General features: G+C 43.8%; 1 protein-coding gene across 2 annotated transcripts in view; it reads left to right on the forward strand.

The window, feature by feature from the left end:
• Positions 1 to 27940, forward strand: part of PAPLN (papilin, proteoglycan like sulfated glycoprotein) — a 54654-nt gene that overhangs the window by 14343 nt on the left and 12371 nt on the right. Inside the window, exons 3-20 of one of the 2 annotated variants that reach the window (XM_083398056.1) lie at positions 1873 to 1988; positions 3739 to 3799; positions 4916 to 5018; positions 6309 to 6439; positions 10011 to 10134; positions 10571 to 10651; positions 11270 to 11442; positions 12095 to 12218; positions 12763 to 12889; positions 14089 to 14154; positions 16595 to 16802; positions 18161 to 18337; positions 19774 to 19930; positions 21496 to 21582; positions 22522 to 22795; positions 22899 to 23016; positions 25389 to 25518; positions 27297 to 27930. In XM_083398056.1, coding sequence (XP_083254182.1) covers positions 1873 to 1988; positions 3739 to 3799; positions 4916 to 5018; positions 6309 to 6439; positions 10011 to 10134; positions 10571 to 10651; positions 11270 to 11442; positions 12095 to 12218; positions 12763 to 12889; positions 14089 to 14154; positions 16595 to 16802; positions 18161 to 18337; positions 19774 to 19930; positions 21496 to 21582; positions 22522 to 22795; positions 22899 to 23016; positions 25389 to 25518; positions 27297 to 27930 — 2891 coding nt within the window. The remainder of the gene's footprint in view (positions 1 to 1872; positions 1989 to 3738; positions 3800 to 4915; positions 5019 to 6308; positions 6440 to 10010; positions 10135 to 10570; positions 10652 to 11269; positions 11443 to 12094; positions 12219 to 12762; positions 12890 to 14088; positions 14155 to 16594; positions 16803 to 18160; positions 18338 to 19773; positions 19931 to 21495; positions 21583 to 22521; positions 22796 to 22898; positions 23017 to 25388; positions 25519 to 27296; positions 27931 to 27940) is intronic. The other variant, XM_083398057.1, reaches the window with a different exon arrangement.

A 27940-nucleotide genomic window follows, 5' to 3' on the forward strand; every position in this document is an offset into this window, starting at 1 on the left:
CTAGCGGATAGGGACAAGGACGTTATTGCCGCAGCGGCTTCCTTTATAATCTCCATCTTACCTGAAAGTGTTCTTAATGAATCATTCCTCTAGGGCAGGGGTTGTCAACCTGGTCCCTACCTCCCACTAGTGGGCGTTTCAGGATTCTAGGTGGGTGGAAGGGGGTTTTATGGCACAAGTTGAATCCTCCTTCCATCTAGCGCTGGTGGGCGGTAAGGAAATTTTACCATCAAGAAAGATGCATTAGTGGGCGGTAGGTATAAAAAGGTTGACTACCCCTGGTCTAGGGAATAAACAGCGTGAAGCAGAACAGTTGAGTACCTTGTGATCCTCGACAGCCTCACTCCTGTCCCTTTTAAATTTATCCTAGTGTTTTGAAATGTTTTAACTTGTAATGCCAGTAGAAGTATTTGCATTTGTATTTGTGCTTTTAGCAAACTCATTATCCAAGTGTGAATCTTTATGTGGTCAAAATGGCTACATGCACAAAATGAAGGTAGTGTCAGAGTTGGGAATAACTAAAAGCTTTGCAGAAGGGACAAAATGAAGAAAAGAAAAAAGAAACTCTGGTGACTGAACATGCTGAGATTGCATGATACTGAATATCTGTTGAAGGATGGGGTGGGGTGGGGAAAAGGAATGAAAAACTAGGAGAATGGAATGGTGTATCCTTGAGAAGGGCATGGCAGTGTTGTGTTCCCCATTGCAACCTTCTGTTGCAGGTCCCCACTTGTTTAATTATAAATTCCAATTGGCTTAGATGCATTTCGATACTACCCTTAGGACATACTAACAGTTATGTTAATGTGTTGGCATCCTTCACCAATATGCTTCAGGCTTTGTGAAGAGAAATTCATAACTGGACTCATATCTATATCTACAGTATATAGATAGATATAGCCTGTTTTGGCTAAGCAACTGTCCTATACTAAGTCAAAACATCTATATTATAGACCAGTACTATCAATGCTGACAGATGGTGGCTCTTTAAGGTGTAGCAAACAAAACTGTCACTCAGTCCTGCGACCTGGGATTCTTGAACTGGAAATTATTGGGACCAAATTTCATGATACTAAACTCTGACACCTTTGCTGATTGCTTGAAGAATAAAGGAGGGCAAATTAGCTGCACTCACCAATGCGCTCGTACTCAGAAATAAGTGTCATGAAATTCACTGAGGCTTAAAGGTAAAGGGACCCTTGACCGTTAAGTCCAGTCGTGGACAACTCTGGGGTCCTGCGCTCATCTCACTTTACTGGCCAAGGGAGCCGGCATTTGTCCACAGACAGCTTTCTGGGTCATGTGGCCAGCATGACTAAGCCGCTTCTGGTGAAACCAGAGCAGTGCACAGAAATGCTGTTTACCTTCCCGCCAGAGCTGTACCTATTTATCTACTTGCACTTTGATGTGCTTTCGAACTGCTAGGTGGGCAGGAGCTGGGACCGAGCAATGGGAGCTCACCCCATCGCAGGAATTCGAACTGCCGACCTTCTGATTGGCAAGCCCTAGGCTCTGTGGTTTAGACCACAACACCACCCGCTATGGTCTGAAGGTCAGCGGTTTGAATCCCTGCAATGGGGTGGGCTCCCGTTGTTTGGTCCCTGCTCTACTGTCTGTTGACTGTTGAAGGATATTCTGATTTAGGTTGCATATTAAGTTTACTCAAATTAAATGTTACTTTTGTACATTCTACACACAACCCAAAATTCATCTCATCAGTGTTACAACTCTGATGTGTAGCTCTCGGGCTTCGAAATGCTGGTCCTCTTACCACTTAAGCAGATTTTTATGATCATAGAATTGTACACTCTGAAGAAGCAGTATACATATTTCATTCAATAAAATATACATGCAGCTGCATTATTCTTACAGGCTCGTAAAGCAAAGAGGCAAACTGACTTCTGGGGGAGCTGGGGAGAATGGGGCGACTGCAGCAGGAGCTGTGGAGGAGGCGTCAGTTTTCGGCAGCGACGCTGTTACTCAATAAGGTAAGAGCCTTTCCCTGCCAGCTTTCTCCTTCTGAAGCCAATACAGGGGAGAGCAGCTGTTAGGTAGGCTCCCCTGTAGGGAAAGCAATAAAGAGTCTAGCTGGAACTTAAATATTAAACTTATATGCCATGATAAATATGTTTTGTGGGCTAGACCACAAAATGCATGAAGTGGTCTAGCAACACAGTTCTAATCATGTCTACTCAGAAGTAAGATCTATTGAATTCAATGGGGCTTGCTCTCAGGTACATTGGATTAAGACTGCAGACTAAATCTCTTTAAGGAGAAGACTGGGTCTGGGCAATGATTGTTTTTCCAAAACTGAAATTCGCTTCAGTTGTTGCTGCATTCACAAAAGCTGTAGAATCAACTGGGACATGGTTAGCATGATGTCATTTTGTGAAGGCTAGAGAAAGACTAGATGCCATATCTATGTGGTACTAAAAATGCCTGAGCCTGCCAGGGCAGGCAGAGCTGCACCCTTAGACGTATGTTCTGGATGAAACTGGTCAGACAGAGAATACTATTAAATACGTAGTCTCTGCCTCGATGTTGCTTTGAAAAACCATCTCATTTTCTACAGCCATGTAGATTTGATATACCACCAACTTTCTGAGACTGTGATCCTAAATGCACTTATTGGAAAGTCAGCACCACTGAACACAATGGGCTTACTGTGAAATAAACATGTCTAAGATTGCCCTGTGAATTTTGCATTTTCTCCAGAGTGTTTATCTGCCTGAAGGGTTTATCTACTGATTAAATTGTAGCTCTTTCCAGTACGGATTGGCATCAGAGAAGGCAATGCCCCTCCCTTACCGAAAGCACAGTACTTCAAAGTATAGTGAATTCACATGATGGGAAATTATAGCAGCTGGAAACTGATCACTATGCACCTATGTTTTATATGCAGCAGGGTTCTGCCCTTCTTTAGTTACTAGCTCACTAGCAACCAGTGCTGATTAATTACAATTTAGGGAACTTTCTAAAAACACTATCCAAGCTGTATGGTCGTTATTTTTCTATGGGCGGCTCTCCTAAGCCATATAGGTGGAGGGTCAACTGCGCAGCAAATACATTGGTGGGATCCATGTAACTGGCCTAGGGGCCATATAGTTGGGTTTTCCCAGCTGCTCGTAGAATGGTTCCCATGCAGCTAGGCTTGCATGGATTTCAGCTCACATCTATCTTCTGGCAAGGTGGTGGCTGAGCCTAGTGCAAAGGTAGTGAGAGAGGGGGAAATGAGCAGCTTGCATGCCACCAAATAAAGAGACAGGAGTCTGCATGTCACTGGCCTGTTGGTAGGTGGGAGGCTGTGGTTGTTTTTGGAGAACTGATGCTACTTCAAGGCTAGTACTGGCTATCCAGGAGTCTTCCTACTGTCTCTGTTTGTTTCTCTGATCTGGCTTGCAATTCTGGCTGGGATCAACTATCATACCTTTTGAAGGTGGGCATGTGAGGGGAAGGCAGAGAATGCTCAGGCTTATCACTTGTTCTTGCTCCAACAAACCATAGTTGAACTGGGCTGGGAGAAGTAATCTGACCTGGGCCTCAGTCCCTTACAAGGAAACAGATGTCATAAAAGGCTACCTTGAAACTTCCTACCACCTGGGGGGGGGGGAGGGGAAGTGCAGAAGACTTCACTGTCAACCAGCACTTTATTAGCAGATGTAAGAATGAATTGATGGTAGGTTTTTGTCATTTATAATTTCCCCCCAAGCCATTGCAGATTGTTGATTTCTCTTTCAGGGCAGATGGTGGGTTCAGCTGCATAGGACCGACCCGAAACTATCGCTCGTGCAATGTTAAGGTAAATTGACCAGTGAGTTCTTTTATGCTGCTGTTCTCCCTATTACTTCAAGAGCTTCAGGATTCCCCCCCCCCGCCGCCAGTTACATCTGACACCTACTCAGTGTCTTAAGGAAGATTACAAATGAACTTCCTTGAACCAACTCTGTCATAAAAACAAATGGGCTAACAGATGAGTAAAAGGACACCATTCTCACCCTTTAATGCATGACAGCTATTCAGAACTAATTAACATTAGCAAACATTGAGTACAAGAATGTGATCATTGATATATACAATTCGCTTCCCCCTAGTTTCCTGACAAATGGGATTTTATACTATATTGAACAACCTTTGTACAATCTTTCTATTGCACAACTGTACAGCGCATGTATTTACATCTGCTTCTGAATAGAGTAATTTCTTTTATAAACATATTATGTAAGCACTCTGTTATCCCTGGATAGTATTTCCTTGACTTTAGTTTTTTATGTATTTGGGGGATGAAGTAGAGGTTGAACTGAGGTGAAAGACTCTCAATAAACTTTTGAAAAATGGCTACACATGGAAATTTTGAGTAGGCAGAAGAAGCAGTAGTATCTGTGTAGTTCCCATGATTATATAAACAAGCCCAGAAATGTGCTATGTAGTCTCCACCGAATAGATGCCATTTTCTGTTTATCACCATGATCTTTAGTAGCCTTCCCTTTGATATTCAACATTGCATTTGAAAGACTCATATAATGCAAGGTAGGAAGAAAGGCATAAAAAATAGAGGCAGAAGCCTGAACTCTGAATGGGAAGGAATAGAAGGTTTGAATAGTTTCCCTCACTTATTGTGCCCACTGACTAGCCTAAGATCACTCAGTGAACTTCATGGCTGAGTGGCAATTTGAACCCAGGTATCCATGCACCAGCACTTAGTTCACTGGTTCCAGTTGCATGCTAGTGATATCCAAAGTCTTTTGAAAATGAGGAAGCATAGAATAAGTGGATCCCAAACCACCTTCCATAAGTTAGGCTGACTTAAAGAAAATACAGAAAGCCACATACAGCACAGTTCTTCCAAGCAAGATGCTTATCTTCTTCTATTCCAGACTTTGTTCCAAATAACAGATTTCTTTCTCACCCTTCCTAGAACTGTCCTGAGGGCTCCAGAGATTTTCGAGCAGAGCAATGTGCTGAGTTTGATGGGACAGAATTTCAGGGAAAGAAATACAAGTGGCTTCCTTATTATGGAGGTAATCCATGGATTTACTCTCTTACTCAATGATTATGCAGTTCATTTGACATAGCAAATTACGGAGAAAGTGAAATGGCTTCTTTTAGAATCAAATCTCTGCTTGGATAGTACTGCGGTGTTACATCCTGCAAAAACTGATTAGAGTCCATTGAAATAGATTTTGCAGGATTTGTGGAGAAGTCCAGTTTGATCACAAATGGTATGTAGGTGGCCTTGTTCCAAATTTTGAGAGGTATTGGGGTGTGTTCATAAGGTGACTTGAATATATTTTAATTATATTTAAAGTGTAGCGTTGGTAACTCCTGGTTGTTGCTAGTCAGTGCTATTTTTCTGGAAAAAGAGGTGCCTGAACTCACCATGAACGCATCCCTCATTCTCTTAGAATGGCAATGGTGCCCAGCTGACGGGTGCCAGAACTGAGTTCTGTCAAGTTCCGACTGAAAAAAAAGCCCTGTTGTTAGTATAGCTAATTCACTTTGTCTGTGGTTACAAGTGAACTCTATTCTTTTCCTGTTGCAAAGTTTCCCATTCCATCCCCATTTGTCTAGTCCAAAAATATACTTTTCTATGGGGAGTTGTTATGCACTTCAGGAGAGCTGGCATAAAAATGAAATCCATGTTGAAATGTAAATACGCCCTTAGCCACTGGCAGAGGAAAAGGGGGAGTGGTGGATGCGGGCCACCCCAGGTGTCATCCCTGAGGGGGGGGGTGACATCGCTGCGCTGCCGCCCCCGGGACGCTCGCCCCGCCCCCGCTAGCTCCACCTCTGCTCTCAGCATATCCCTTGATCAGCTTTAAAACTGCCATATGGTCCTTGACACATGTACACAGATACAGCAAAAGCAAATCCTGCTTCATTCAACATGTCGCAGGGCTGATTCAAACCAGTAATAATATACAGCCCAGCCTTTAAATCCTTTCTCCAGGTACTGATGATCAGGCTTTACCCTCTCAGTACTGAAAAAAGTTTTCTTCATAGAAAGTGTGCTGTAATAAACGGGAACCCCAATGAAAGCCTTCTTCAACTTGATTCAGGGACTCAAAAGAACATGCCCTATGCAGTTGCTTGCATCTTTATTGTGCAGTCACTTGTTTCAAATGATGGTAGTTCCGTACTGCTTTTAACCGTTTTCTTGTGTTTTCACATTGCTGTGCAGTGCCCTGGTATTCTATGGGATAGAAGTATTTATATAAATAAATAAAGCTGCACAATGTTGTATGTGCCTTTGTGGGGAAAACAGAACATGGAGAATAACACATTGCTTTTTCGCTTTCCTCTCCTCACAGCACCCAATAAATGTGAACTAAACTGCATCCCAAAGGGAGAAAACTTCTACTACAGGCACAAAGACACCGTGACTGATGGGACGCCCTGTGAGCCAGGGAAGAATGATATCTGTGTGGAAGGAGTCTGCCAAGTAGGCCTTTGTTATCTCTCTTGAAAACTGTGTCCGTCTTCCTCCCCCACCCCTTATTTCCTTTCTCCCCCCCTCTTTTGCTCTTAGTTCTCTTATTTATTAATCAGATTTGATCCTACCCTTCTTTTTAGATGCTCACAGTAGTATACCTGGGGTTATCCCATTTTACCGTCAATTTTGATCTGTAGCAGACGGTGTGAGGAGTCTGCTACTCACTGCCGCTCATTGACTTCTGGTGGGTTTTTACTGCAAAGGAGAGGGCTAAGGCAGAGACGAGGTCAGTACACTGCAAACAAACCAGCAGGAGTGCCCTATTGGCTCTGCCAGTGCATTGGTACTGGGCTGACCTTGCTGCCAGCTCACCTGTCTATCTCTTGATAAGCAGCAGGTCAGGTGATCGGTGGAACCCCACCCCCTCCCATCATCCACTATTGACTTCGTTTGGTAGGCTAGGCTGATAGTGACTTGCCCAATGTTAACCTGTGAGCTCCATGGCTAAGCAGGGATTTGAACTCTGGTCTGGATCCTCAACCTTTTTTTCTACTACCTGCTAGGATGTTACCTCTTAAGATTTGGCAAATTCACTTTAATTTATGGGTACTTTAGATACATAGCATGCAGACAACTTTTTGTGTGTGTGTGGCATATCTGGTCATGCTTCAGATCCTGCAACATGTGCTCTCTGGGCTCCGGAAGGGGCAGAGCATGGAAATAGGAACATGCTAATTATTATGAGGCAGCAAACTCAACGGAGCTCTATTAGACTCCCCAAGCACATGAGGTGAAAGCCTTTGTTGGGCCTTTAAACCAGTGGTGCCTCGCAAAAGCAAGGGACTGGAACAAAAGGGTTTTCCCAGTTCTATTAAGTAGTGGGTCGACATAGCAGACGACACGTCTGTAGTTCTTTATAAGTAAGCTGGAACTGAACTGAACAGCAAACAGCCCAGCCGGCCTGCTTTTATAGGCAGCCGGCTGTCAACATTGTAACAACAACAGCCCAGGGTTTCCCCACATAAATTAACTGACGTGGACCTGTGTGAAAACTATATACACAATACACCCTGGTGGCCAGGGTGAGAACTTCAATGCATAACAAGTACCTCTGGGAAAAGCAGCAGGGAAGTCTTGTGTACAGTGGTACCTCGGGTTAAGTACTTAATTCGTTCCAGAGGTCCGTACATAACCTGAAACTGTTCTTAACCTGAGGCACCACTTTAGCTAATGGGGCCTCCTGCCGCTGCTGCGCCGCCGGAGCACGATTTCTGTTCTCATCCTGAAGCAAAGTTCTTAACCTGAAGCACTATTTCTGGGTTAGCGGAGTCTGTAACCTGAAGCGCATGTAACCTGAAGCGTATGTAACCCAAGGTACCACTGTAATCCGAAACGGTCAGAAGCCACCTTGCTGTTAAGACTGCTTTGAGTTTCCGCAGCCCCATCAATGACCGCTAGAGGACACACAAAGACAAAAAAGAAACAAGCCCTCTTTAATGGGGTGAGGGCAGGTGAAGTGGGATAGAGGTTCCTGCTCCCCCTCCTTGTATTATGCTCTGACTTTCCTCCCAAGAGAGGTAAACATGCACTTCCATCCCTTCCCTGTCTTTGACTTTCTGGGGCTCTTGGCTTCCCCCCTTGCTTGGTCACCTGCTCAAGGCTGTTTTTGCTGTTTGGCCTTTCCCACAAGGGTTGGAGGATTAGGTGAAGGGGACAGGGCATGTAAAATGACCTTTCACCTTCCCTCCTACTTTGGTTCAGTGTTCCCAACCTTGGGCCTCCAGCTGTTTTTGGACTACAACTCCCATCATCCCTCGCTAGCAAGACCAGTGGTCAAGGGTGATGGGAATTGTAGTCCAAAAACAGTTGGAGGCCCAAGGTTGGGGAACACTGCTTTGGTTGACTGCCTACTTTCTGTTTTAGCTACAGCAGCTGTGGGTTTCTTCTGTGAGGGAGAGTGTTGGCTCATGGAGGAGCTGCTCTTTTGGGAAGCGTGAGGCAAGCAGGCAGCTACCGTGGGGCACCGTTCTGGCTGTGCTCCATTTCATTATAGATTTTAATATCTAAACTTCATTAAAATGGCCATTTTTATGGTCGGCAAAAGGAAAAAAAAAAACACCACAGCCACCTTTTTTTAGAAGCTCCGGTCCATACAAATGCCAGATGTACCGTATTTTCATCTCTGGTGTTTCTTAGCTGTCCAAGTTTAAGAGTTGTCTTTTCCCACAAAGCAATTATGTCATATATTACTCACATATTTGAAACTTGAGCTGCCAAGGAAGACTAGTGGCTGAAATGTGTCTGGCATTTGGATGATATTGCTTAAATTTTAAAAGAATACAGACACATTTTTCAACTGGACATGTTTATGCCTCAGGGGGATACTCTGATGAAAGTTATTTTATTTTATTGAACAAGATTGCGTAATAAAAAATCTCTTAAGGCCCCATTTGCACAATACACTTAAAGCAGCATTGTACCATTTAAAACAATAAAAACTTTTCACAAAGAATCCTGAAAACTGTAGTTTGTTATGACTACAGAGAGTTTTTAGGAGACCAATTATTCCCCTCAGAGAGCTAGAGTTTCCAGAGACATTTAACAATCAATCCCTCTTCCTGGGGAACCCTGGGAAATGTACTCCTGGGAGGGGAATAGGGGTCTTCTTACAACCTTCAGCACCGTGAACAAACTACAGTTCCCAGGTCTCTTTGGGGAAAGCCACAACGGTTTAAAGTGATATGGTACTGCTTTAAATGTATAGTGCAAATGGTGCCTAAGTGGTGTACATAAAATGACATAAATTATTAATTAAAATAGCAATAACAGCCCTTTAAAACAGTAAACTTTTGTTTGTTTGTTTGCTTGCTTGCTTGTTTGTTTGTTTGCTTTCTTGTTTGCTTGCTTGCTTTTTATATAAGATAAGAGTTAGTGGCATAAAATCAACAGATTTAAAAAACAAATGTACTGTACAATATAAAATTAAATGTCTGGGTAGGCTTGCCTAAGCAAACAAACAAAAGTTTTAAGCAAGTGTCAACCTGTACAACAAAGCCGCCTTCCTCATATCTACAGGTTGGAGTTCTAGAGAATAGGTGCTGCCACACTCAGAGACTGATTTTTCCCCCTTGCAAGTGGATATGGTTAATAGTCATGACCACAAGACTATTGCTTTACCCACTATGCTACCATACGTATGCATTTTCTCAACCTGGAGTCAGACAGTAGTTCTTTCTTCCAGAGATTTGAAGGTGGGTTGAAAGAGAAATTGATGCTTGCTGTGCGTATATTTATCCCACTGTTCTTGTGATAACAGGTTTTGCAGATTTGTTGTGTTTCAAAAACCTGCAAAACGTGTTTGGACCAGAGGCAAATGTAGGTCAAAAGAAAACAGACGTTCACCATGAGAAGTGAAGAGGTGCGCAAAACATTTCTAAAAACTGTATCCAGTCTGATTCTTCTAGTCCTTGGTCTTGGTATGAAATGTAGGCCTTTCCTTTATTTTTTTCTCATGAAGGCATTCCTTGACTGGCCTTCTGAGTCATACTTGCATTTTGGTTCACACTCTGCTGTTTTACAGGCCGTTGGCTGTGATAACATTCTGGATTCTTCCAAGAAGGAAGACAAGTGCCTACAATGTGGCGGAGATGGCAGAGCCTGTTTCGAGGTGAAGGGCTTCTTTGATGTGCCCAACCTCCCTAAAGGTACAGAATAGCCTATCTTCCACAACAGCTCAGTAGTGAGATAGCAAAAAATGCTTGGGCTGGGTCTGGCGGGGAGAGATTCCATCGTGCTTCTTCATCCATTTATATCTTCAAGGCCCAAGGAGCTGAAGCACAGAAAGGCCTTGACTGTATCAGTGCAGAAGCTTGATGCATCATTAGCACCACTGCTTTGGGTTGTAACTTATCAATTACATGGCTGGGCTGCTTTATGGGCAATATGAATCTGGATACAACCAATCCAAAAGCGACGGAGTAGTTACAAGAGGATTTATGTCTTCTCCCACTTGCCTGCTTATTCATTCTGAAAAACACTTTCTGCACATGAAAAGGGCAACTTTAGCCTGCCTTCCTTGTCTATTACCATCAGCCTTAGTAAGTAGAATTTACTGTGCCTGACTTGCCGCACTTTCTTTAGGCTACAATCAAATCTTCATCATTCCCATGGGGGCCACGAGCATCCGGATTAAGGAAGCGACACCTACCAGGAACTTCTTGGGTATGTACAACAGTTTTTCTATTGCTCTGTGTTAAAAGAGAGAGAGAGCGGGGGGGGGGGGGGGCTTAAAGCACATAATTCCCAGTTCATTCACTCAATTGTGCACTTAACTTAATTCTATATTAAATTAACTTAATTCTGCATATTCAGAAATTTCACATGGTACAGTTGTCCTGGGACTATACCACTCAGAATGCAAGTGGAAGATAGCTCAGTTCATGGATGAGATTGGGATATAAGTAACAAGGTTGGCCTTGCAGAGAAAGTCTGGCAGTGGGCCTCTGTCTGCTACAAAAGCAAGATACTTGGACAAGAGAGCAACTGATTTCAGCTGTCTAAGAATACTGGCTTCCCATGGCGATTTGATTTCACAGCATTTGTTCAATGTTGCACACAGCTCTCAGTAAACTTTGTAATATATCAATAAACCCTGAAGCTATTGACATCCTTTTTTTATGGGATGCACAGTAATAACAACCATGTAACAACAGAGGTGTATTCTGGATGTGGTATTAGTCTTCTATAATGAGCCTGAAATGGGCCTAGTTTGGTTTCCAAATTAGACAGCTTTTACATTTCCCCCCTTGTGCCCTCTGGGTTTTTTTCCCTCCCCCTCAGCCATCAAGAACGCGCAAGGGGCATACTATCTGAATGGCCACTGGACGATTGAGTTCAGCCGTGCCTTGCATATTGCTAGCACAGTTGTGCATTATGACAGGGGTTCTGAGGGGGATCTGGCTCCTGAACTTCTTCACGCCAGGGGCCCAACTACTGAGCCCTTGGTCATTGAGGTAAGCCCAGTTTCCTGTTTTGTATATTCCCCTCCTCTTCCAGCTTCCACAGAGGGGGTGCTCAGCATTATTCCCAGAGGGAACTGCGGGACCTTAAATAAAAATGCAATGCCATGTAGATTGAAGGGAGAATAGCCATTTCTTGGCCAAAAAACCAACAGTGAGGGTGGATAAGAGAACTTGTATCTATGTTACCTACACAACTGTGCATTAAGATCCATTTAGATTATTGCCTGTTGCCGAAAAGAGGTGCGGCCCTATTCCCCAGCAAGAAAGGAGGAATTGAAGGAAGACTCTTCTTTGTGAAATAGGAAAGGCATAAAGTAGACCCTGGGTGGGGAGGACAGTCCCAAACTGGGCATGAGCAGTGGATAGAAAAGGAGTGTGCTTTGGCAAGGATCTGGTTGTTAGGTGTAGTTCATACCTAGAGCAGATGAAGCGAGGAAAGTTCCTGAGCTGTAGCATTCCAATCAGCAGATGGGTGATCACATGGATTAATGCCTCTCAGCGAACACAAGCCCAGTTCCAGGAATGGTTTTTACCACCTCATCTGCCTTTTTGAGGTGAACTGGGCCAACGCCAGATAACACAGCTACAAGAGTGAGGAAAGCAGTTATTTGCATTACACCTTATTTGCCTCTTCCCTTTTCAGCTTATCAACCAGGAGCCAAACCAAGGGGTACATTATGAATACTACCTGCCAACACAAAGGCAGAGCTTGGGTTACAGCTGGGCCTATGGTTCCTGGGGCGAATGCAGTGCTGAGTGTGGTGGAGGTAAGGACCTATCATAGGATGCTAACTCCACACGGGAGTTTAATGTGGATTTGAAGCTGCATGTGCCTTGAATTTTTCATTGTCATTCACATGCCATTTTCAGCATCCAACTGGCAGCCTGCAGCAAACTCGGATTTTTCCAATTTAGGGAAAATCCAAAAAGGGAAGGAGATCTATTATAAAGGCATTCGCCATCTGGCTGTGGGTACACTGAAGAGCATTATGTGGGCAGCTACTGGTTTCAGTGATGCCATTTGATGCCACACCCCCTATTTCCATCTTGCTTCTGTCAGGCATAAAATTGAAAGCAGTCATGTGTGGATGAAGGCACACAAGATGACAACAAAAAACAGCAACCCACGTATGTGTGAATGCTCTCATGTGGACACAGCCTTCTACTTAAATTTTGCTTCTTGGGTTCGATGAAGATGATGGAATGCTTTATTGTTCTTAGATGTATAGTGTTTCTAATCTCTCTGTAGTTTTAACTGCTGCTGTGGATGAGTGGCGGTAACCAACATCCTTTGCTGTTTTTCTTTTATAGGTTATCAGACACGCTTGGTCTTTTGCACTATTGACAATGAAGTATATCCAGATTATATGTGCAGAGATAAACCACAGCCAGAAAACAACCAAACTTGTGGCCTTCAGCCATGTCCCCAGACAAAACGGTAAGACTTGGTTTGGCTTCCCTGCCTGATTTGAACCATTAGATTTATGAACCTGGCAATTCCGAAATCCCCAGGCAGTGTCTCTCTTCTGCCCTTAATGCTGTCATTGGAAACATAGATAAGGAGAAATTGTGGCTCCTAATATGCATGAAGATGATAAACAGATCGTTGTTCAAGACAATTCTTTGTGCTGACAAGCTGTTATGGGGTGGTTTTAGTATCTTTGAAAATGCTAAAAAGGACAGGGCAAAAACCTCAGCCTGAACTTCTTCAAGCTAAGTTGGAGGCTGGGGTCATGCTGGAGAGCAGCCATTGTGGTGAATACAAGTGGTAAGTGACAAGTCCCTATGTGGGGACCTAATTTTTAATTTCATGCAGAGGTTATTTGGACGTGATTATTTGCAGAGATATGGAATGGTTTTTCTATGTCCCGGTACTGAATTTTTTATATAAGAATGGGATTTATGCTCAGGATAGTGTACGGATTTTAAGGCTTCCCTTCAAATTGCCATATGATACTTCCCTTGCGGAGAGAGATGGGCTGTGGAGCTTTTCCACTTTCAGAACTTCTCAGGATCCAAAGCTAACTTCCAGTGTGCCGTTTTATGGGTCCTTGTAACTAGACTGGCACAAACAAATCTGCATCATTGCGTACCCAGTTCAATGCATCAGCCAAACATTGGAGATCTGTGAATGTATCACTGATGTATTTCTTCGTGTTGTCTCTAAATGCAAGGGCAGGAGGGACAACTTGAGTTCATAGGGTAGAAGTAGGTGGGTTTAACTTCACACACACACACACACACACACACACACACACACAGTTATCTCCATTTCCTCCCACTCTTGCAGCTTCAGTTAGCTGTGGAGATTGGGGGGGGGGGACCCAGACACCTGCAATAAGATACCTGAAAACCTTCCATGGCTAATACTTTGGGGAGATGCTTCAGGGAACTGGTACAGGAAGAAAGGGTCGGCTGCCACTCCCCCAAGTGGCCTTGATCCAAATTGGACCCCAACTCCATAGCAGCCTTTTTATTTAACAAGAACAACACACACATCAGGGCTGCATGAATAAAATTTCAACATCTTGTCTAGTTTGGCCCTAAAAGACAATGTGCAGTCATGCTGTAGCAGGCAACCCCAGATGTCTATATATTCACTTTTGGCTTTAAAATCTTTGTTCTATATATATAAAGGATATCTTACCTCTATCTGCCGGGAGCATGGAGCCGCAACACAGCATGGAGCTTACAAACAAAGAGGTAACAAGGAGAAAGTGATTGCAGAGGCCCTGCTCAGCTCCTCTTTCCCTTTTCCCCACCTACAACAGTGGTCTTCAAACTTTTTTAAATTGTGCAGAACAAATTCGTGCATATTGCCAAGGAACTCTGGGTTGTGTTCTGAGTTGCACATTCAGTTCATGTGGATGATGTGGTATCCTGGCCATTCCTGTGGAGCTTCACCATTGCCCACTGCAAACTGAGTGTGTGCCCCCAGACTGCATCCATTGGCTGCACGTGGCAGGACCAATTTGCTAATAATGGACAAGCTGTCTTTAAGGGCAGCCATACGCCAAAGAACCCAGGGCAAGTTTCTGAGGAGTGCCAGGGTTCATAGGTATAGCAGGGGGGCAGCTGCCTCCTAAATCAATACAAATCTGAGGTTCTGCCCCCCTAACAAAAGCCTCCCCCCCCTAACAAAAATCCTGGCTACGCTCATGCCAGGGTTCTTAAGGATATTGTTTGAAAGCCACTGTTCTAGATTGCTTAGAGGAGCTTTCCTCCTTGGTGACGGTCTCAGTGGCTGCTTATAGCTTTGGCTTTTCTCTGTAAATCATGATAGGGTGTGGTAGATGCTGGGGAAATGGAGCTTTGCCTACCTAGGAGTGGCTGACCTGTGGTCATCCATCCTTTCCCATTGGATATGCTGGCTGGGGCTGACGGGAGCTGGACAGGGACGGCCTAACTTCTCATGTCTATGCACTGGTATCCTTTAGATTGTGATTACTCAGGCTGCCTTTGAAGATGGTTGAGAAACTGCAGCTGGTGCAGAATTCTGCAGCCAGATTGTTGGCTGAAGCAGGAAGATCTATACATATAACACCAATTCTGGCATGATTGCACTAGCTACTGATTGGTTTCTGGGCTGAATTCAGACCTATAATGCCTCATGTGGCTCAGGACCCTAGTACCTTGAGGACCACCTCTCCTGACATGAACTAACCTGGACCCTGTGATCGCCATCTGAGGCCTTTCTCTATGTGCCCTCTTCACAGGAGGCCCGGAGGGTGGCAACACAATAAGGGGGCTTTTCGGCTTTATTGTTATCTATTTTGTAGACACCAAATAGCCTTTTTACCTGGGCTTTGGGCCCTTAATTTGAAAGGTTTCAGGTATTTGTGGCCTCTTAGGGCAGGATCTGTAAGAACCGACTTATCTGTATAGATGTGTTTGTGTAGATGTGTTTGGCTGTGTTCGTTGTAATTGGTTTTAGTGTTTATATTGTTTTTGTAAGTTGTGGGTAAAGTGACATAATAATAATAATATAATGAAGAAGTAGTTGCATTAAAATTATCCTATGCTGTTCTCAGGATGGGGAAGAAATTCTATTTCATTGCACTGATCATTAGCCATTACATCATAAAAGCACTTGCCACTGGGTGGCACCAGGCAAAATTCCTCCTGGCATCTAGGACCAAGAAAAATGTTCAGACAGTGTTTCTAGTTTGCAGTCTTTTTTTGTATTGTCTGGCCATGATAACAGAGCTGACTAGATTGATCATCTGCCAACTGAGTTTATTTTTATCAATAGACTTCCTTTGGGAAGCTGACCTCCAGTCTCAAGGAAACTCTTGCATAGCATCACTTTGGGTCTCCTTCCCTGCCGTGATGGGTTGAGTTTATTTTACTGCAGCTTGGAGGACTGAATTGTCCATTACTGCTCAGTATAGACAAATGGCTATTGATTGCAAGTACAATATTTTCCTTCTGAATATAGATCTTGCTACTGTCAACTTTGTGACGGAAGTTCTTTGGAAGGTTAGGAGGGTTTAATGTCAAAGGATGCAGATAGAAACGCATTTTATTTCAGGAATGTCAGGTCTAGGTAGAGGAAACTTTGTTAGTCTTGGTGTCAAACTAGACAGGTCACTGGAAAATATGTAAGCAGTCTCCAGAGGGTCCCCCTCGCCCAAAAAATGCCATATGCCGAATCACATCAAAGAATCAGTAGAATGCTTAACACTTCCCCCCCGGACCATTTCTCTAATAATGAAAAATAAAGATAGGTCGCAGAAGAAAGGTTATCATAATTCAGAATTTGGAGATTATCCTTTGTTGGAGTATATATGACTTTTTGCTTTTTCTCAACAGTAAGTGCACCTTTGCTTTATCAAAGCCAGTTCAGTTTCTTTCTGTGAGAGAGACTTCCACAGTACCTAACAGCTTCCACCGCTGAGGCATCCTCTAGCCATTCAGTCTGAAACTATCCTCTTAATCCATTCCATTCCTCCTAGTACCATCATCTTTTAATCTGCGGTCATACCATTTTAAATGCTTTTAGATACTTTTCGCTGTCACCCAAGTTATTGTTTTTTGAATTCAATTACTTGAAAGTGGTAAGCCTCCCTTTAGTCCCGTGGATTTTCTTGCTGCCAGCGTTGGCTTCTTGGTTTCTTGAGAGATGCTGCTCCTGTATTTACAGATGGAAGATTGGGGAATGGGGAGCTTGTTCTGCCACCTGTGGAGGAGGCACCCAGACTCGTTCCGTTTATTGCGTCTCCCACCACGGACCGGGTTCTCAAAACGCTGTGGATGATGCTGAGTGCGCATCCTTGACAGAGAGGCCGCGTAGCACACAGCCTTGCAACATGCGTCAGTGTGCAGCATGGACCACAGGGCCTTGGTCTGAGGTGAGTTTGTCCTACAGGTTCAGTGAACATATATAGACGGTATAGCCCAGTTACCTCAGTGGCTTGAGGAGGAAAAGAAAGCACAAGCTCACCTACTCCTCCCATTTCGCACTCTTGAGTCTCCCCTCGTGTATCATCACTTTGCCTGTGCCTCTTTGCTCATGAGGTGGATTCCGCCTCTCTCTCCGCCTTGAGAGAAATCAACAATTCAGGCTTACACAGACTGAGAAGACCTTCCCTCTCACCAAAGAACATGGGAATGGTAATTTTGTGAAAGAAGCTAGAGCTATGTAACATAATTATGAGGATGTTCACCAGGATTTTGGGAGCAAGCCATGACAGTTAAATTGGTATAAAACCAATATAAATACTTAATTCTTTGAATTCCTTCCCAAAATGTATTTCTTTGCCAAAGCTTTATTTTAGTCACGCTTGTTTCGCCATCTCTGATAATCGGTTGTCATTTATTGAAGTGTGTATTTTATGAATTGCTTTCCATGAAACATCCCCATGAGCCATTACCAGGCTGGCCTCATGAGGCAGCTAGTTGTTGTTATTTCCAGCCAATGCTAAATTCATGAATTTATGTTTTTACTCAAATTCTGACCCTTCACTGAATGCAGTGTTTATTGGGGAGGAGGTCTGCCCATGTACTGCAAAATTTGCAGACATGTCAAAACCAAAGTATAATTATGTTTCAATCAGTATGTTAGTCTGGAAGCAGGAAATTAGGTGGTCCAAACAACAATTTCCTTGATCCCTATTCCTAATTTTTGCATTATTCCTACCTTTTATATCTTGAATAAATTAAAAGCTCTTTCAGTAGGCATACCTTCAATTTATGTAGCACAATTGGATGGTATGAAAATGGCTAGTAGGAAAGAGTTTTTAAAAATGGGTGCTAACTCTCACATGTGTTTATGCATGTGTAATGTATGTATACATACACTTATGTACACAGACACAACAAATATGGTACATAAATGTATGTGACAGGTATAATGTAAATGAATATTACCAAAAATTCCACCTCTGAGTTATTCTTCCCATCCAGAGGAAGCTTAACCATAGAACGTCTCACACACTGAATTACTCTTTCTGGGACAAGAGGATTTCTGAAAACTTTTAACTTGAAATGATGCCTTCAAAATGTGGAGTGAGCAGACCAAATAAATGCAATAGATGTTGCTGTTGTTTAGTCGTGTCCGACTCTTCGTGACCCCATGGACCAGAGCACGGCAGGCACTCCTGTCTTCCACTGCCTCCCGCAGTTTGGTCAAACTCATGCTGGTAGCTTCAAGAACACTGTCGAACCACTGTCCAACCAACAGTGACTGTCATTTATTTATTTTTTACAGTGCACAGCTAGTTGTGGGGAAGGTATTCAGACCCGGACTGTAAACTGCATGTCGGAGCTGGGCACTCGGACTCTCGAAGTTGCCTGCTTGACACAACCAAAACCTTCACACACCCAGTCCTGCACTGGTGAGAATTGTATCCAAGAGATCGGCTGGCATATTGGAGACTGGGGACTGGTAAGCATTGCAACAATTTCTGCCTACTTTGCTATAGGTGAAAAAGGTACCTATACTTCGCTATACCCCAGTTTATCTGTCCATTGCTGCCTATCTCCTCTCTGCTGCCTCTTTCAGGGCATTTCCACACTAGGGCATTAATTCATATGTAGATCTTCACACATGAATGTTTTGCATGTTGTGCACTTGAAATCCGTCTCAGTGTTTTCATTCTACAGTAGTGGGTGGTTCTTGATGGAATATGTTCATGCTGTGTGTTATCCCCTCCCGACAGTGAGTACTTCTCCGCTTACCACAGACCACTGTGGGCATACACACAGATATCTGTTTACCTGTGCTTGCCCACTTATATTTTTATATAAGATTGGCACAAAGTACAATAAATAATTATTTTAAAAACAAAAATGTCGCTCCAAGCCAAGCAATGATTTTGAGTTGGTTGCATGAAAGTCTGCAACTTCCTTTCCTGCCCTTTTCCTTTCCTACCTTTTGTATCAGCAAGGGTAAATTTTATGTTTATTTTTAATGCAGCTGCTTTGTAGAAGATCAGCTCTGCACCAAAGAACCCCTTTAAAAATAAAAATATCACTTAGCTGCCTTCAGAAACAACCAGTGGAAAAAGGCGGGCTGATTTTTTTGCCTTTGTGCAAAGAAAATGGAAGTAGGGGGTGTGGCAGTGAAATGACATCACACATGCTTTGAAAAGAACACCTGCTTGCACAATGAGCTTCAATTGGGTAACATGGAGTTTTATATTGGATTTTCTTCCATTACCAGATTATCTGTGGATTACGAAAATCCAAATTTAGCAGGGGGGAAGTGTGGGCTGCCGTTTGGGTGAGGAGAATGTTGTGTGGACAGTGGAAAGAAAAACAGAGACATAAGCAGCTTCAAATCCACACATTAAATTCCAATGTGGACAACCCCTTTACAAGACCTTTTTGCATCAACATAGCCTTTGTTGAACCTCTGGAATAATGGAAACTAAAGTGAGAATGAGATCACCTCAAGCATGGTCAATAGGTAGAGTTGTTGTATTAAGAGACAACCCAGACATTATAATTTATAGCCCAGCTCAACCATACATGCCTGTGGAAAGTGCTGGTGGATGAAGCATGCTCAGATTATCACTTTCATAAAATTTATACACCACTTGACTGTAAAGTATAGAGAAGATACAATTGGAGCCAACATAATTTGTAAGTTTGTCTGGGACTAATTTATCCCATGACATGGAAATAATTTTTCCATTTATCATTTTATTCTCCCACCAAGGCCTACAACCTACTAGCAGTTACCTGCTCACTACCTGAAAATTCATGTTTTAACACCTGCTACCAGAAACTCATAGGGTTACTCAGGATAGTGTTACTCTTGTAACGTTACTCTCTCGGGTTACAGCCCCCTAGTAACTCTGCTTGCACTTTGTGATCTAGTGCTCAAAGAGCTGTGACTCAGGCATCCGAACGCGCCAGGTCATGTGTGCAGACGGGGATTCCAAGTTCTACAACCACGAGATGTGCCGGGCCATCCAGCCGCAGATACCAGCCATGCTTGGAACATGCAACACCCAGCCCTGTCATCTGCCGCAGCGTAAGTGAAAGCTATCAGCTGTCCACAACCCCCCTTGGTTCTTTTCCTCCTTTTAAGGTGCTGTTCCTACCCAGTATCCATTTTCAGACACCTGGGCTGTTAGAATGCATAGTACCACCACCTTTACGTAACAGATTCAGCATCGGGTGTTGATTTCTTTTGCTGCTCCTAAACCATGGGTGGGCAACGTCTTCTCTTTGTTAAATAAAGGCCCGTTGACCCATGGGAGAAATTCAGTTGGGGGCCTGAGCCAAAGGTGGTCAGAGCTGCAGCCAAAGGTGGGAGGACCCAGTAATAAACTGTGTATGGGGCCCTCCAGAAATCTATACAGTGGATTAAATTATGTCATCAGGGGTGCAAGATGGCCTAGGAGCCTCCAAGCTGGCCGCAGCAGATTGGGTCTTCGCTGCTCAATGTTGGAATCACTGAGATGTCATCAGGATAGCAACAAGGTCTAGAGCAGCCTTTCTCAACCTGTGGGTCCCCAGATGTTGTTGAACTACAACTCCCATCACCCCTAGCTAGCAAGGCCAGAGCTCAGGGATGATGGGAGTTGTAGTCGAACAACATCTGGGGACCCACAGGTTGAGAACCACTGGTCTAGAGGTTTCTCGGGCCTTTTCATACCTATTGATGAAGAGACGGGCCTTTCCATTTCCCTGCTAACTGCTCTTTAAAAAGAAAAAGAAAAAAGGAGATGCCAGTGGTTGACCCTGGGAACTTCTTCCTTCAATGCATGTGAACTGTCTCTGCTCTTTTGGCTACAAATTACATATACCTAATCAAACTGTGGAAGCTGTCAGAACAATGATGAGAAAAGCAAGAGGCTCATTGTCTGGATGTGCTAGGGTATCCGTTAGGGTTGCCATACGCCTGTAATCTCCCGGCAAAATTTCAGGGGAAATCCGGACGTATGGCAACCCATGTCGGCAGTGTCGTTTTTGCCAATCCTCCTTAAAAATAGCTCAAAAAGGTCAACAACTTTGTGTGTGTCCCCCCAAAAAATCTCAACATCTTTATTAGTCTGATTCTTATTGAAATCAATTAATATTATGGTACCACTTAAAGCAGTACAGAACAGCATCTGATGGGTTCAGTTGGAACTGCCCTAAAATCTGCCCCCAATGTCGTCATACAGACTCAGCAATAATCCAGTTGGTGCTTCTCTGTTTCAAAAGTGTAATAAAAGTAGGTCCTTTCTCCTTGCATTTCTGTTTCTGTGTTGGTGCATTTTTGCCTCATAATAACAACATCTCACATCTCAAGTCCTGGGTGTGAAAGCCTGCAGAGGTGACTTTTTGCAGCTTCATTTTCACATGTCTTGAAGTTCCATTCCCCCCACTCCACCACAACATTAAAAAACATATAATTGAAGCTTCCTTTCACTGATTTCCATGAAAGCAGGCTTTTTTTGGGGTTAGAGGATAATTTAGAACAATTCTCTCTGCTCTGCCCCTACCCTGCTCACCTAGTTGCTGAAGACACAGATGATTTTAGGTATTCCCAGTTGTTGATGTTGATCTTAGTTCAATGTTTCTAACCTATGGATACTAATCTTATTGCAGAGGTTCCCAGTATGCAACACTCTGCAGGCTATGATGTCAACCGCCAGACCTTGCTGACTCGATACAACCCTGACCACGGCACCATAGGTTTGAAACTACCTGAACTTTGCTTTCTTTCTCCAATGTTTATGTTGTTGTTTTTGTACCTTCCTTTTGAATAGCTTTACAAAAAGTCAAGAGTCTTTGTGGCCCATATGTATGTAGAGTACAGCTCTCTGAGGGAAAGATGGGAAATGGGATGGACCCTGGACCAAGCCAGTGTCTGTCTTTCATTTTCCTGACTCTGAAATGATGGTATGCCTCTTAGAAAAGAAAGCAGTAGTAAACATGGAGGTAGGGAGTCAAACTTAACCCAGGAGCCCAGAACCACGCCTCTATCACCACACATCTTGCTAATCTCCAATGCCTGGCAGTGGGTCCCGCTGACATTTTGCCTCACGCCCCTCCCTCCTTAAGGAATGTGAAACTGCTTTATGAATTCTGCTTTATTCAGTGTTATTTCTAGGGCAGATTCTGAGAGGGCCCCTGGGTTAGGAAAGCTTTTTGTGGTTCATTATCCTGGTGGGGTTCTGCCTGATTCTGCATACTGATAGTTGGTGAGGCCAGTTTCAAATGTGTGTTGGGCTTCTCCCCAAAATGGACAGGGCCAGACAGTAATCACATACCCTTAGCACATAGAAAATCATAGACACTTGACCGAGACACACACTTGACACACAAGCACATATGTACAGGGGTGATGGAAGACTCTAACATAATGCAGGAACAAAAAGCAGTTGTGAGGAATTTCTGTGAAAAGGCACTGTCAACTTATTTTTACTCTGAGTAGACCTATTGAAATTAAAGGACCTAAGTTAGCTGTGACTGTTAATTTCAGTAGGTCAACTTTGAGTTGAACACAACTCGAAGTGCCTGTCCTGCTAAGGACAGAACGAGAGGCCCTGACATATAACCATAGATCTGGGCTTAACTCTAGACGTGATCCTGTAACTGTGGGTACATGCCATAAGATATTATGTTTTTCAGCTTCTGCAAATGAAAGAATAACCCAAGCGGGTTCTACTACTCATCACCAAATCCAGCCCAATGGAGATCATGACTCCAATTTCTTGCCCCTTCAATTGGACTCTTACTTAGGATCCTCAGTGTCCCGCCACTTCAACTCCCATCAAAATGTTGCCTCAACAACTGAAGTTCAAGACTGCAACCAGAGCCTTCATGGTTGCTGTTCAGATGGCCAGACTGTGGCCGCTGGTCCTTTTGGCCAAGGCTGCCCATTTGACACTTGCCATCAGAGCAGGTAAGACAAGCTGGTTAAATCCATTTAATCTGCCAGCAAAGACAGCAAATCTGTTTGAACAGATTACACCAATATTGATTTCCATTCTTTCCCCCTGGTATAGGTATGGGTGCTGTCCTGATGGAATATCACCTTCTCAGGGGCCAAACAAGGAAGGGTGCCCACAATACTACAGTGATGTTTATGTGAACAGGAATGAACCTACTGTTGCTGCTCCAACAGTAAGGGTGACTCCAGACTTCTTGTTGTGAATTCATAATGATTTGTACTCATGATGGTACCTGGGTGGTTATACGCAATCCTGCTTTAATACTGTTTGCATCTTCAAATGCTTTGGGTCAGACATACAGCCTCATTTCCAATCAGTGTATATACTGCATCTTCCTAATGAAATCTGCATCTTCCTAATGAAATCCTATAACTTTTTCTACCAGTGGTGGGGTAGAGGGTGTTCCCCTGCTTTTGTTGCATTGTAACACAATGATGCAATAAGGCTGGAGAAGCCTCGCAGTAAAGCAGAATGATGTGTGGTCAGTCCAGTATAAATCTACCACTAATGCACTATTATGTTGCAGAGTACACCTAAGCATAGGAAATATTTATGCCCGATGTTCTAGGTGAAATAATTCAACAGTAGTCAGTATTTATACTGTGGGTGGCACTGTGGTCTAAACCACTGAGCCTCTTGGGCTTGCCAATCAGAAGGTTGGCGGTTCAAATCCTCGTGACGGAGGGAGTTCCGTTGCCCTGTCCCAGCTCCTGCCAACCTAGCAGTTCGAAAGCATGGCAGTGCAAGTAGCTAAATAGGTACCATTGTGGCAGGAAGGTAAACAGCAGCTCCGTGCCCTCTGGCACTTGTTAGTGTCCTGTTGCACCAGAAGCGGTTTAGTTCTGCTGGCCACATGACCCGGAAAGCTGTCTGGACAAATGCTGGCTCCCTCGGCCTGAAAAGTGAAATGAGTGCCACAACCCCATAGTCGCCTTTGACTGGACTTAACCGTCCAGGGGTCCTTTACCTTTTTATCTTTACTTTATACTGTATTATACCAACAGTGCGCTAGATTAGAAGTTTTGGATCTTGGCTCTGGTTTTCAGTTAAACCTGTGATGATCTTCTCCTTTCAGGGATCTAAATATGTCCCTTCATTCAGGTGATGACTTTGAGGCATTACAGTTACATTGTGATTGTATTGCATACATCGTGTAATGAGTAATAATACTACGGTAATACCTACCACACACACAATCACACACTTGGTTCTAGTGGGTCAGTTACACATTGAGGTAGGGTGTGTGAGAGAGAGGAAGACTAGCTTACTTAAAGTCACTTGAGATCTTCTGGTTCACAGCTCAGTATTATATAGGGACCATATTGCCCAATCTGTATTTGTGCAGTCCATAATGCCCCAAGAAACACCATTGAAGTTGGGTTAGTATTTGAAGCACAATGTTTTGTAAATGTTTCTCTGGAGTTAATGATAAACATTTAGACCTTCAGGGGGATCTGTATCTCACAGGAAACAAACAGAAGTACTGGATGAACCAGATTGCTCGCAGCATATATTATGATAAATTTTCAGATAAATGGTGGGTGACTAGAGTATTGTCCAGATAGCAGCCACTGAGTTGTAGCATCCCATGTCCATTCTGGACTCACAAGCAGTATTTTGGGTTTTTAGCACCCTGGACATTAGCCCTAGCTCTGACGCCATGGTCCCTCTACTTTCTTCCTTCTTTATTGTATTTATATCCCGCCCTATACTCAGAAGTCTCAGGGCAGTTCACAGAACAAGATCAACATAAGACACCACAATATATACAAGATAGATAGTAGATCTATCTATCATCTATCTATCTATCTATCTATCTATCATCTATCTATCATCTATCTATCTATCTATCATCTATCTATCTATCATATACTTTCTTCCTTATTTTCCTTCACCCACTTCTGGGCCTCCAGCTGCCTCTGGCAATCATGCTTGGATCCTGTCCCAGCTGCTTTGCTAAGCACAAGCTGTAGTAGGAGCCTCTCCAGTGGCTGAGGATTGCATTTGCAACACCTAATTATCTACTGCATTTTTTAGCAAAGTGCATGGGCTCAGTTCCCAGGGATACTGATGGTGGGTGTTTTGAGAACAAAGTGGGTGGGAGCTTTGCCCAGCTGCTCGGGCCATCTGGAGAAACATCCAATTTATTCATAGGTGGGCAGACTCTTGGGTTTCCTGTATTATCTGAGCTGATGGTCCCCATTTAGTTCACACTAGGCAAGGGGTCAACTTTACAAGCCTGAAGCAAAAGAAGAAGAAAAAATATTTTTCTTTTCCTTAGCATGTCACTGGAACGGCTTATGAAACAATTCCCATGCTCCCAATATTGCTTATAATTGTTAGTGGCAATTATCCCAAGTCAAAGAGAAACATTTTGGTGCATCCCTTCATTACCTGCCAAAGTTGCCCCATCAGGTGCTTAAAAGGGGATGGTTGGTCTTATCTCCTCCTGTGGATTTGTTTATGGGTTTGGTTTTGTGGTATGAGATCTTTTACACCATCTCAGTAATGAGACCATCTCAGTAACTTCTGGCTTTGTCCAAGGCAAGCCGAGTTCTGTCCCAGGAGAGGCCAGCGGAGGAGTGTCGTGTTTCTACGTATGGTTGCTGCTACGACAACGTTGCTTCTGCTTCTGGGCCTCAGGGGGATGGATGCCTCAATAGACCCAGCCAACGTAAGTGACGCCTAGGTTTTGAAAGGTGGTTTACCCATTGTTTTCTGCCAACACGAACAGAATCACTGTATAGCTTACAGCGCCATGAAAAAGGATGTAGACAATCCATTATCCAATTAATAAGAATAAGAATAAGAATAGCAATCCCTTGGCCAGAATTTAGAATCGGTCTGAAATCCACCTTTAAGATCCCAGTCTCTGACTTCTGTTGGTTTTGTAAGAAATGCGTATTAAATAGGCAGAGTACCATTTCAGTTCCGTTTTATGGGGCTTCTGCATTCAGTGTTCCTGACAGGAAGGAATCACTTAACACATTTCTGTTATTGAATTATTCTTGTTCAGCTACCCTGAAGAATGAATGGCTGGCAAGCACAGTTTCCCAGAAAGGAAAACAGCATGGACAGGGGCAGGGACCAAGCGACTGCAGCCTTGAAGCCACCTGGCACCTTGCCGTCTTTTTCAAAGCTGCATTGTTTATCACAGTCGGCTACTTCTGGTTGGCTTCTGCAAGCTGTGATGGGCATAGGCCCAACCTAGAAGTGCTCACCCACATACCCTTGAAGCACAATGCCTGGTTTTGTGAGCAGCGCCATTTGATACAGAGACAGAACTGAGCCTCTGATAACGTGAATCCTGACTCCCCTCTAAGGGCAAATCCATAATGCAAACTTTTAAGTGCAAATTATTTTAAATTAACTGTCCCAGCTTTCTCAAAAGAATTCTAGAAAATGGTTATGATTTTTTTTAAAAAAAAGATCTGCTCTTAAATGACATTTGCTGCCTTTTTTTTTTACACCTGCTCTCATAACGCTGGCCCCCTGCTAGGCTTTTTCAGGTGCTGAGGCAGAATACTGTGACAGGAGACCCCTCCAACCCCAGACTCGTTTATCTAAGCTTCCAGTGACTGCTTTGTACAGCCATAGCATCCTTTGTGCCAGGAACGCTGGCATGATTTCCCAACAGTTGAGACCTGGGCAGTAGTGACAGGATGGGAATGGTATGTGGTGAAGGGTAGGCAAGTCTGAGAGAGTGTGCGTTATCCCACTGTTTCTTACCTGATGCCTCCACCCAGAGTGAAAACACTCTCCAGTTGCCCTTGCGCCATGTATAGGGCAGCACTCTTTGAACAGTCTATCCTGGACTGGTCTGGGCTTCAGAACACATCTGATTTTATTGTTTACTTGTACTAGCTGTATACACAGTTCTTGAAAAAGACTATGACAAAAATCACACAGTAGAAAATAGTTTTGCTGTGCCTAAGCAACCTATAGTGAATGAGCAAGGGTTCAAGTTGCTGATACCTTCTTGTCATCTGGCCTGATTTACTGAACATCTTAGAGACGAACAGCGATTTGGGGCTTATGAACACTTCTGCTTGTCCCGTGCCAAGAAAGCTTGGGCCTGAGAAGTTTCCCACTTATCCTGTGCTTTCTAGGTGTGGCTCCAAATGACTTTGCCACTTGCCCCTGGAAAACCTGCTCTTTGTGCTTATCACACTTCCTCTTGTCCTGCTGCTTCCCCCACCCCGTGGCACCTGCTCTTTAAAGCTCATTCAGAGCAAATGGCAATTTGGGTTTTCTCCAGATTGACATTTATTCTGATTTAACACTAAGGAGTGGGTTTTCCATGGGAAAGGAGTGGGGCAGAGGGGGAAATCACTCAGACCCATGCTTTCTAAGAGAAGCGTGGATGAGCCCTGAGTGGGGATGTGGTCAGAAGAAGATTTGTGTATCTGCTTAATCTATAACAACTGCTTCTTTCCTGACATTTCCTATTAGCTTATCCTATCGGTTGCCTGCTGCCCAGTGCCCATGGCCCATGCTCAGATTGGACTACGCGCTGGTACTTTGTACATGACGTTGGGAAATGCAATCGGTTCTGGTATGGGGGCTGCCACGGCAACAACAACAACTTTGCTTCTGAAGAGGAGTGCATGAAAACTTGCCATAGATCAGTGGGAGGGAGTGATGTGGGACACCACCACCATGCTGCAGTTCCTAACATCCACTCTAGTTCTCACTTGGGAGGAGTTGCAGAGGAGCAGCACCAACAGCAGCCTGCAAGAGGAGCCACGAGTCATAGGCATGGAGGAGGAGGACGTGGGGCTTTCCATGCTCACACTGACTCAGAAACTCACTCATTGCTACGTCATGGGGAGAGAGGCTGGGGAAGGACCATGACTATAGATAGCCTGCCTGAGTCTCAGCAAGGGATGGGGGAAAGAAGGAAGGATCCAGCAAACCACCTTCATGGTTTAGGGGAAACCATGGTCTCTGGACACTCTGAGAGGCGGCAGACGGTTCACCGTGAGCATGAAGGGTGGAGGAGAGAATCTGCAGCAGATGGATCAGTAGTGAATGGATTTGAGCGCCAAGCCTCAGCAAGCTCTTCCTTCCCTCATTCTCTAAACAGGTAATATTTT

The sequence above is a fragment of the Podarcis tiliguerta genome (assembly GCF_965153285.1).
Source record: "Podarcis tiliguerta genome assembly, chromosome: 1".
Taxonomy (NCBI): domain Eukaryota; kingdom Metazoa; phylum Chordata; class Lepidosauria; order Squamata; family Lacertidae; genus Podarcis; species Podarcis tiliguerta.